The 11,371-nt window shown below is 31.6% G+C and overlaps 1 protein-coding gene across 1 annotated transcript in view; it reads right to left on the reverse strand.

Moving 5' to 3' along the window:
- The window catches only part of LOC132696769 (uncharacterized), a 68,551-nt gene extending 57,466 nt beyond the window's left edge, over positions 1 to 11,085 (reverse strand). Inside the window, exon 1 of the mRNA XM_060661780.1 lies at positions 10,870 to 11,085. Coding sequence (XP_060517763.1) covers positions 10,870 to 10,918 — 49 coding nt within the window. The 5' untranslated portion in view covers positions 10,919 to 11,085. The remainder of the gene's footprint in view (positions 1 to 10,869) is intronic.
- Positions 11,086 to 11,371: the final 286 nt, after the last annotated feature.

The following is an 11,371-nucleotide window of genomic DNA, read 5'->3' on the forward strand; positions in this document are numbered from 1 at the left end:
ATATATATATATATATATATATATATATATATATATATATATATATATATATATATATATATATATATATATATATATATATATATATATATATATATATATATATATATATATATATATATATATATATATATATATATATATATATATATATATATATATATATATATATATATATATATATATATATATATATATATATATATATATAATTATGCAAAAATATTTTCTAAAAATCCTCTTTCAAAAACCTAGAAATTACGCTTTTGTACAGCTCTTCACGAAATCGAAGTGTATTATGGGAAGGCAGATATTTTTGAAGACAACGGTTAGTTTTGGTTAGATAGTCGGAAATCGAGAAAAGAGAAAATGTATAATAAATAAGTGAAAATACAAATAAATCAAAGATTCTAGACATTTCAAAAATTTATACCATTATATCTATGAGCCTTGAAGCAAATGCATAAAGATAACAAAGTAAACGCATTATTATTATTTGTTTTAAAATTTAATATAATAATAATAGGTTAGATTTTGAATTTTGTATAAATTACGTAATGAAATATATTTTTTGGGAGAATATTCAATTGTTAATTTTAGTGAATGTGCTGTGTTATTTTTATGTTATAATTATGTATGATTAATATATATGATGTTCTAGTTAAACTTAAACACCCCTACTGTAAAATACTATTGCAGCTATTCGTACTAGCGATATAAGAATAATTTAACCACGCCGTCACTGATTTGTTCGTGGAAACAAAAGAAAACATGTACTTTTACAAAAGCTACTTTGTTTGAATCCAGGCACGCCGTAAAACCATTCCCGTTGTTTTTATCCCAAATTTCTAAGTACAAGACGCTGATACAACTCATTCATTTTCTTTCCTCGAACTTATTTGCTCCCGAAATCTTACTAAAGGAGGAACGATCCCGAATAAAACAATAAATAAGACCTTTAAATATCTCGCTGGAGCCGTTTTGGAATTTCCATGGCTGGAGTTTGCTGTTTACAGCAAATTATGACTTCGATCCAACAAGGGGAAGTTGACTTTTCCACCAGTAATTATCGACGCTTTTTAGGCGTCTCCGGGCTTGTTTCGTAATGGCAACATAACAGATTTTAATTCGTTCTTGGAAGAAAGAAGAAGGATTTTACTTTCAATGTCGAACAAGTAGGGTTATTGAATTAAACGGTCAAATTTTCTTGTGTCAATTGGGTCCTGTTATGCAAAAAGCTATCAACCAACATTATATGAAAAAATTTTATAAACGGGTAATCTGGTCAATAATTAATTCCTCTTTATTCTGCAAAATATTTTCAACCCAATGTCGACTCTAGACCTGGAAAATATATATACATACATACTCTTCATTTTAGCATAAAACTTTTAACCCACTTGGCTGACACACTAGATTATACATTTTGAATTTCGCGATCTGCCTATGATATCCAACTGAAACTAAGGTAAATTTCTGCAGAAGTCAACAGCATGATTGGCGAAACGTTAGCAAGTTCGACTCAGGAGGATTGCAGAAGTTTTGTAAATAGCAACATTTAGACTTGAATGAATAAAGCTCGAACACTGTGCACAGAAGATTTTGGAGAAATTGAACTGAGGTGGTTTTTACTTGATAAAATTCCATTTATCAAAATAAATAAACTCGGAAACAGGTTAACCCATTGGTGAAACAAGATTTATTAGATTGCTTAATAGTATCTTTAGACCAAAATTACTTTGAATTTAATGGACGGATTTATATCTCTAAAGTCACGGTGTTGTCGGAACAATTGGCATGTCAAAATATATAATTTCGTGAAAATCTGAACTTTTTCTTATTTATTTCGATTTTGGAAAAGGTTAAGGCATGAAAATTAGTGGTTGACTTTTGATCTTCAAAAAACATTGCCTTTACCAAGAATACCCACAAATATTATGTTCTTTAAAACGCAGCTCTGGGTATAAAATGCTGGAATTCACAGCGGTAAAGAAGATTGCGGATATTGTTACGTTTGGGTCGAAGGAGAAGCTGACCGAGGGTCTCAAGAAGTGGGATCATGTAACAGTCAAACATACATTTCCTCAGAAGTGCTTTATTCTGTAGAGTGACTCGTGTGCCGGTTAAAACAGAAATATTAAAATGACCCTTTTCCCTTTCCTTTTCCTTATTTATGTTTTACGAATACCCCAAATCTCGAAACAATTACCCTAAATTTTCTAATTTCGGGACTTCTTACCGAACGACTCGGATTTCAGCGATATAGAATGCAAATTAAAATCATTCTAACGTGTTTATACTGCTAATGACTATATTGATATTATGAGAAACTGCCTTAAAAAAGGGCATTTATAGTAACAAAAATGAAATCGATAATTTTTATGGCGTTTCAAATATTGAAAAAAACATTGTAAACAGACAACAAACCGAAACAGGAGAACAAAGAAACTGGCTATTATAATATATCTTACATAATATATATAATCTAAGTTATAGAAAATAATTTCGCAAATAAATACCCGGGAATGAAAATAAAAAAAATTTAAGAGGAAGATCAATCTCTGAAGAGAAATTTAAGAACTTTAACTCTGCCGTTTTATAGCAGCTTAGAATCAGATAAACCTATAGTTGAATATGTAGGTTTATTCGACGCTAGTTTTCATTGTTGAAGCAAAGTGGAGACTTAAGTTATCGAATTTTATATTTTTCCTTTATGATTCCTTAATATAGTAATTTGTTGATCCTTCCTGTTCCTTGTTTTCATTTTGCAAAATCCAGTCACAAAATTTTTGGTATTTTCGAAAAAAATTAATAAAAATATAAAAAAAAAGTAAACTAAGATGATCCTTGCACTTGCAAAATGTTCATTTAAGAATATCTCAATATTATTGACTTGAGAGTTGGAAGTTTTTTTGCATAACATAGCCCAATTGACCCGTCAATTGACCAGTCAATTTACCGAACTAATGGTAAAAACACCATGAAATTTATACTTATTTATTTATATTCTGCGTTATGTAGCCGTCGCGTCGATCTGGGAATCTTAGTATCGTATTCGGGTATTCCGTGAAGAGGGTTATAGGTAAATTGTACATCACAAACGCATAATAATCTGTTATAAAATACATATTATTATTAAATAATGATAGGTAACACTTCACAATTGCAAGATGTTATTTAAAAGAAAATTTTGATTAGTCAATTAACCGGTCAATTAGAAAGTGATCATTTGACCACTACGAGCAAGTCCATGGAAATTTTCTTAAAGTTTGGTGTTTATCTTATTAGAATACCCAATTTGAATCCTAAATATTTTAGTACATAATTTTCAGGTAATCTTTATTTTTTAAAGATATGTATTATTGTAAATTTATTTATGATTATTATAATACACAGCAATGTCGTTCCACGAATGAATAATATTAAGCTGGAAGCTGTAATAAACGGATTCATTCATGCGAAATACAGTAATATGTTTATTACATGTAACGATAGTTCCACTTACGCCTTCGAGCTTCACGGAACTGGAATTTAATATATGATATAAAACCCATTGTTTTGTAGTTTCTAACAGTTTCGTTCCCTGGAATAATTTAAAGATTTACCACAAATTTTAAAACTTTTATAGTAATCTTTCAAAAGTTGTTGTGGCGTTGTAATTTTCGTTTACTTCGCGTAAAGAATACAGAAGAATTATAGTAGTTAAGTGAAAACTACTGGGTACTCAAAACAGATTAACAAACGACATTTGGACATAAATTTCTTTTTTTTATTTTATTCGTTTTTTGTAATCATTGGTAAGTCTAGGTTTCAAAAATTTTAAAGAAAATTTCGGTCGATATTTGGTATTTCTGGTTATTGAGGTATAATTAATTTTGAAACATTTGTACATTTAATGGTTTGTTGATTTTCCTTCTTTAAACTTATACTAATTTTACCTTTTTTGAATTTAACCCTCATCAGGAAATCTGTCATCAATTAATGTAACATTTTCATCTTAAATGTCACATACAGAGTTTGTAAAAAATAGATTTCAATCGGATGAGTAAAATTTCCGTTTGCTTAGTGTAGCAAACGAAGACATTAGCGACTTTACAAACTTTTATCTTGCAATTTCGGAAGGCTTGACAATTTTTCTTTTAATTATAATGTTTCGTGTTTTGTAAAACCAGATTAAAACCGATTTTTCAAATATGACATCTAATTTTTTTTAAATTCAAAAAGAGCTAAAATCATTGAAAAGTGAGGAAATCAAAATCATATCGGACCCCAAAAAATTTTAATCATTGAATAAAATTAATATATAAAACAAAAATTAGGAAATGAAAAAATCCTTGTTAAATTGTTAAAGAAGAATTATTTCATTATTTTCAAAACAGAATACGCCCCTAAATAACAAAAACGAAAAATATAAATAACTCGAAATTTAGGTTAGAATTAATATGAGGTATAATGTATGATGAGTATGTTGAAATATGCAATAATTAGTTATCATTTCATCTTAAATAAACTCTATAGAATATCGCATTTTTCATTAACATATTTCCTCATAAATTATTTCTATTCTGAGTTTCTTTAGATCTTACAGTATTTTGTTTATTAAATATCAGTTCAAATAGTGAAATGCAACTTTAATAATTAAATCTCATGCATAAGAGCTCAGGACTACAACCTAGTCGTAAACACTTTGCTTTAAAATAGATTTATTGCAAAGTACCTAGTTTCGGTCGCAAGTTGTATTATGGAAACTCAGATAATTAGCAAGCAAAGAAAAACTTTGTGCTTGATAACGTGTTGTGAACTAGGCGAAGCCGGCAACTTTCGTAACTTGTCACAAGACGTTAACAGGGAATGTCGGTTATGGGTTCCATTGGAAAATGGAAAGCTCCAAATCATCTGAATAATGACAGTCAACTCGAATGTAGCGGAAAAGGACTAAGAAAGAGAACCGAACATTGTCTGAACAATGCAATTTGTTACTGAGCGTAAATACGGAAAATAATCAAAATATTTTAGAAAAAACATAAAAAAAAATTTGGACATATCCTCGGCAAATCATTTTCGCTTAGCTGATAATATTCAGATTGATTAAAGACATTGAAGATATTTTCAATATTACTGCTTCTATTTGTAAGTAAAATAATTAGCATGACAAATTTAAATGAACTCAAATCTTTTGGAATGTTCGACCTGAGCTTCTGTTAAAGTAAGACATCTTTAAGGGTCTTAATTGTATAAAGTTTAGGTGTAGCTAAGAGATATGAACAGAAACATATAAATTAAAAACGTTAGTGTGACATTCAAGTAGAAGTGGCAACACTGCGGGCTAAATTAATTCGCTTGCCAGATACTTACTTGTAATATACCACATTCCACTGTGAGCCCAATAGCGAGCCATCCTTGATAGTACTAAAATCAAGTCCCACCAGATATTTTAGCACAAATAATCAATAATTTTTTTCTACAGAAAAATTAGTAAGCAGATTGCTGAATTTCCAAGAACTTTAATGGAGTCGTTTCTATAACATTTAATTGTTTTTCTTTCACGAGGGCAAAGTCAAACGCAATATTTTTGCATGCGAATTTTCTGAAAAGAATGTGCAATGGAAAAAAGATATATTCCACAAAATTGTTGAACCCCGATACATAAGGACTTTTGAACGCTTTTTGGTTTTTTCTCTAGCTGATTCGTACTACTTTATGTTCAACTCGGATACGGAGGCGCATAAATAAATTATAATGTAAATAGATCCTAATTTATCTATTTCATTTTCCACCGGCCTGCGCGCAAAACCATCTAGTTTGCAAACTGAACCTTCTGCGGTCAATCCTGGAAAGGAATTATTTTAGGGTAACGGCCGCTCGGTTTCTTTTTCCGTCGCATCCGGTGACCCCGACGTCATTCCCGGGAGAAGCGATTTTTCATTGAAAATCCCGACAAAAAAAAAACATGTAAATCACCTTATAATATTTTTCGTTTTTTGTGTCACCCTTATTAAGTGAACGTGAATCCGTCCCGGCCCATTGTTTAGCAATTCGTATTCGTTCAAGTGGTCTTCAATGTGTTTTTTACAGTCGAGACTCAAAAAAAAACTATTTGAAAATTACACAGTTCTACAGTGATTTTGATGTTTGAAAGCTGTTTGCTTATTTCTATATTTTGGAGGGCCCTTTTTATAGCGCCCAATATCTTTAAAATGTTATTTTATTAATATAAATACCTATTGATTTTTATGAACTTAAATGTGATTTGGCAACACTGGATACTATTAGATTTCCCTGCACACCAACAGAGTTGGCGCAGAAGCGTCAATACAGTGTTCTAGCCTGTTTGGTTGTATTGGTCACCGTACTACTGTGTTCGCGGCTGTTATCTTCGTTGTTGCATATTTCTAGTGTTCTAGGACGTATACATACTAAAGGAAGAACAATCCAAATAACGTTTGTTATATCTAGATCACGGTAATTGTTGTTTTGTTCTTGTAATGTTCACGGATTTAACAGAAAAAATAAAACTCTGCTATTCCACCAGTTTCTCATGGACCAGATGTACCGACACCAACCGCCCTAAAAAAACTGGAAAACGTCATATCGTCAGAATGAGAGGAATCTAATTCCGACCCAGATCACTCAGATTTCAAGAGCACACCGAAGTGTTTACCAAGAGCAAATTAAAAGGATGCATCCGAATTGTTAGCGTCTAGACTTCGTGACAAACATTTACTGGCACCTGGCGTCGCATCAAGCTTTTACCGGGATCGCGAACAAGGGATAGGTCAATATTTTACTCAGGAAGGCCCGCCAGTGTATTCCAACAAAATTGCTGACTTAGTTTTAAAATTAGGAAGTGTGCCTTATATAAAAGAAAAGTGCACAATGGCCCGTTGCCCATTGCGTATTCGGTACATTTAACATACGAAAATTTAGGATTTCTTCAGAAGAAAATAAACTATCAAGAACATCAGTGGATGCTTTGTGGTGGCCCTAAGATTACACAAAATTTCCATCCTAGAGATAGACATTGGACTCAAATAGAATGACCCTCTAGAACAACCTGGTGGCAAAAATGCATTAAGGGATAGCTTGGTTAACCCCAAAAAAGTTACTGTCTCCTCTTTATATCAAACTTACGCTAGGCAAAAACATTTGTGCGAAAAGAAGATATTTTTGTTGGGCTGCATAAGCACATTATGCAAAGACAAGGATTTTCAAAACACAATGACCAATGTCGAGAAAAACGCCTGGGTTTCATTTAACGAAGTAATTGATAAGTTTCTTGGGAACTCTAAGGACGAAAACAATAAACAAAATATTTATCAACACTTTCATCGTATAGGTTGTAATATGAATTTGCATTTCCTGTTTTTACACTTGAACTATTTTCCTGAAAACCTTGGAGCTGTTAGCGAAGAGCAGAGAGAAAGAGAGAGAGGTTTCACCAGAAAATTAAGAAAATGGAAAGGCGATACCAAGGCAATGATGGCGGACTACAGCCGAATGTTCAGACAATGCACCTTTCTGACAAACAGACGAATATTTCACTCAAAAAAATCTGAGTAAAGTTTTTTTTTTCACTTTTTTTAACTAGGATTCCAGTTTTTCACTGAATAAAAAAATTAATTATTTTAGAAATATCTTTTTTCCTGTAATATTTGCAAAAAAACTTATGTGATACAAATAAATACATAGAATTTCTGAAATCAGCTTGCCAAAATCATATAAAATCAGTTTTCGAAATAAAAACATCTGTCAAAAAGTTTAATTTTGTAGACCTGTGTTATTAATGAGAATAAATCATTCAAACTAGGGCCCATTATTTCCTGGTTCGTTGATGGATGGTTGATGACAGTTCTGGCTGTACGCTTTAACTAAAAACCCTAAAAGGCAATAATTGCGTGAAATCGGAAAATCTAAAAAAACAAAACTATTAATTAAGCTGAGAGACATTGATGGAAAATAACTTGTAACGCCACAAAACACATTATAAGTAAGGCGAAAAGTCATTGTATTTTAAATGTGTTGCTAACGAGTACAGCTATACAACATTTATATTATCAAAAGCAATATTTACTAGAAAATTGCACACTTGTAATTTTGAACCAATCAAAATACATAACAACAGAATCTTTTTTGACTGCCTGATTTTTATTTTTTCCATTATAATTTTTGTACATTTCAAGTACAAAGCTAAGATGTCTTCTATATTCTTGGGATGCTTTGTTTCTCGTTTCTGTGAATGGTGAAAATGCGGAACTTAGAATGGAATGTTTGCTGATACTTGAAGACAAAAACTGATGTTGTTGAAATAAAAAAAAAATAAATGATTTAATTTTCAAACACAACGAGTGGTAGAAATTTTTTACCGAATACCACAAGAGGTCAAATTAAATCCGAAATTAATTTGAACTCTAGTGATATTACTAGTGAAAATCCTCCCCTATACCGTGGCGAGTAGTTTTCTTTCCATCATACTACTACAAACGGTCGTGTGCTTAAGCAAAGTTCTCTTAAACGAACCTTTTTCTTTTAAGATTGCTTTCAAATCATGTTCTTTGAAATATTGCAAAAAAATGTGCAATTCTGATAGAAAAATATAAATCCTCTTTTTTTTGCGTTTTAACATATCCATGCGATCTTAAATAATCAATTTTCGTTACAAATTAAAGAAGCAACATAATTTGGGAAATATGTACCATGTGCAAGAAACAAAAAGCTAGCTAAAATGAGCACCTACTCGCCATCGTGTATATTTCAGTAAGGTTTCGATTTTCTATCCGAGTAAATCGCACATAACTTATTCGGTTTCGCTAAATACATGTTTTAAATTTTCATCACGAGTTTCCGCGAACCATATTTTACGCCTTTGTTGAGACCTTAATATTGGCGGCCCCATAAAGTCACTTAACGTAAAATATTAGTGCAATTCCCGTCATAAGCAATATAAAGGGTATGAACTACACTTACTTTTCTTATTTCAAAAGAACGATTTTTTTAAAACGTTAAGTTCTATTTTGTAGAAATTATTTAGAAAATAAAATACTCTCTCATTCTATTTTGAAAATTTGATGAATGCAGGTATTACAAACCCAAAATAAAACTCATATTAGGTTGACTACTTGGGTTATCTATGTCCATAATATAAATACTATAGAGCGGAAAGTGGAACTTCTTCACTATGTACAAAAGGCAGGACTAACTTACCGTTCTGAAATTACGTTTGAAGCTATTTAAATCTAATAAGAATAGCGATGCAATAAAAATGCCAATCCCTAAATTCCTTGGAACCCCAACCACATCCTTCACTGCATGCTTATTTATTGCGTACCTCGAGTCCACAGAATGGGTCTTCGGAAATCTTCTAAATTGATCAGCGTATTTTTTTGGGTCAATAGGATATATTGAAAAAAATATAGGGTGTTAAAATAACTTTCAAATTTGGTATACTGGGGTTGAAGAGGAAATATAATTTTAATTGCTTTTATATGTAGCCAGTTCCAATTTCTATTTATTTTATGAAGCCAAAAAATAATAACGCCTTCATTTTTCCACATCAATAAAACCTGTGAAATAACACTGAAAACAAACCAAAATAAGTAAATAATTTATTTATTTATTTACCCAGCTATATAGATTATAAAAAAAACCGATCGCACAATCTTCAAGTATGTGTGGCACAACCCTACATTTATGTAACAAGAGACCAGCCCTGTATAAGAAATTAACAAAAAGGAAAATATACAAAAAACTAACTATAAAACTAAAAAAAGGGTCGATGCGGGCAGCAAATAATTTACCTAAAACTCAAATTTCAGATATACTCATAGGGGATTAGTAATTCAAGAGAATGGAAACAGTATGGAGAAAGATACAAGATTTTTCTTTACTCATGGCTTTAACTAAAAAGGCAGGCATTGTTTTTGCTCGTTGAAAAACTCAAATGTTGAATAATTTTTAACTATGGACTTATATCTGCTTGCAATTTTCAACAATAACTTCTTTTATATGAATTTATGAACTAAACTAAAGATGGCGCTGTTAAAGTATTGCCCATTCTTAACCGAAGACGACGCACAATTTTGTATATTTTAAATATGTGCGAAACAAGTCAAAAAATTATTTAAAACAATGAAAATCAAACAATTTAACAATGCTTGACCAACAGTTCATTATTTTAATTGCTAAGCGAACTGACTACAATCATACTACCATACTACCATCAATGGAAAAGCTCTATTACTTGTATTTTAATGCTCTAGACAGATGAAAATAATTTTTTGAATGATTTAAATAAGCAAGGCGTTCCACCCAACTTTTTCAATTTTTTACAATTTGCAATTCAATAAAAACTGACCTTAAAACTTTAGATAGGAACCGGAACCTTTCGATTGATACAGCATGTTGTTCTTCATCATTAAAAATAATTAATGGTAATCATAATAATGACAGGATTATAATAATATTAATATATGCTATAATTATAACTTAAAATGTAATTAGTTATAATAGGATAATTAAATAAAATTTTGTATTTTAGTGAAAAAATCATAAGTCGTAACTCCCCCCAATTAACCTGTTTATGTTGGAATGAGAATAAAAATGAGGGTAAAAAATGATTTAAGGAAAAAATCAATAGACACATCATATGCGCAAATTGTAAAATCATTTTACAATAAATCTTTCTTCGAAAAAAGTTACCCTTCAGACTGTCCAAATTTGAATAATTTTACCCGCACTCCATCACAATGACCTATAAAAATAAACGACCTTGCTGATAATAGCCCATTAGCAGAAATATATTGCGGTCCAATATCTCCCCGAATCGAACAAAATAGCACCCTCAGAATACCCCCGTCTAAACGCATCTCTTACCTCTACGCAGGAAAACGAGTAGAAGGATAACAGTTTTTGGTGAGCACATTGTGTTTTTTATTTTATTTAGAAAAAGGGCGTTTATCGCGTCGCACACTTCATTTTATCACTCGGATAACTGCCGCGATCTCGGGAAACTTTCAAATAAGTTGGCGGCATCGGATTCGCATCGCGGCGTCTATGGAGGGCATCGAGGTGCGTCGTGGCGCCAACAGCGAAGCGACGAACTGAGTGTGAAGTAGATATGCCCGGAGTTCGCGACGTGCGCGAGCAAGGCATCGCCACCAGGAATTCGGCAAGAAATTGGCGGATTTTTATACAGCGCATAAGGGTGCCGTTTGATTCTGCAACTACGATTTCGAATTTTCTGGAAACCATTTTCGAATGCCGTCGTTGTTTGGGCTGAAGTTATTATAAACTAGAAACACTCTTGAAATTTTGATCGCAAATCCTGTTTCACAACACCGACCTTTTTTGTTAATAGTTTTCGTAAAATTCAAGT

Source organism: Cylas formicarius, unplaced genomic scaffold (assembly GCF_029955315.1).
Source record: "Cylas formicarius isolate icCylForm1 unplaced genomic scaffold, icCylForm1.1 PGA_scaffold_1__22_contigs__length_36826433, whole genome shotgun sequence".
Taxonomy (NCBI): Eukaryota; Metazoa; Arthropoda; class Insecta; order Coleoptera; family Brentidae; genus Cylas; species Cylas formicarius.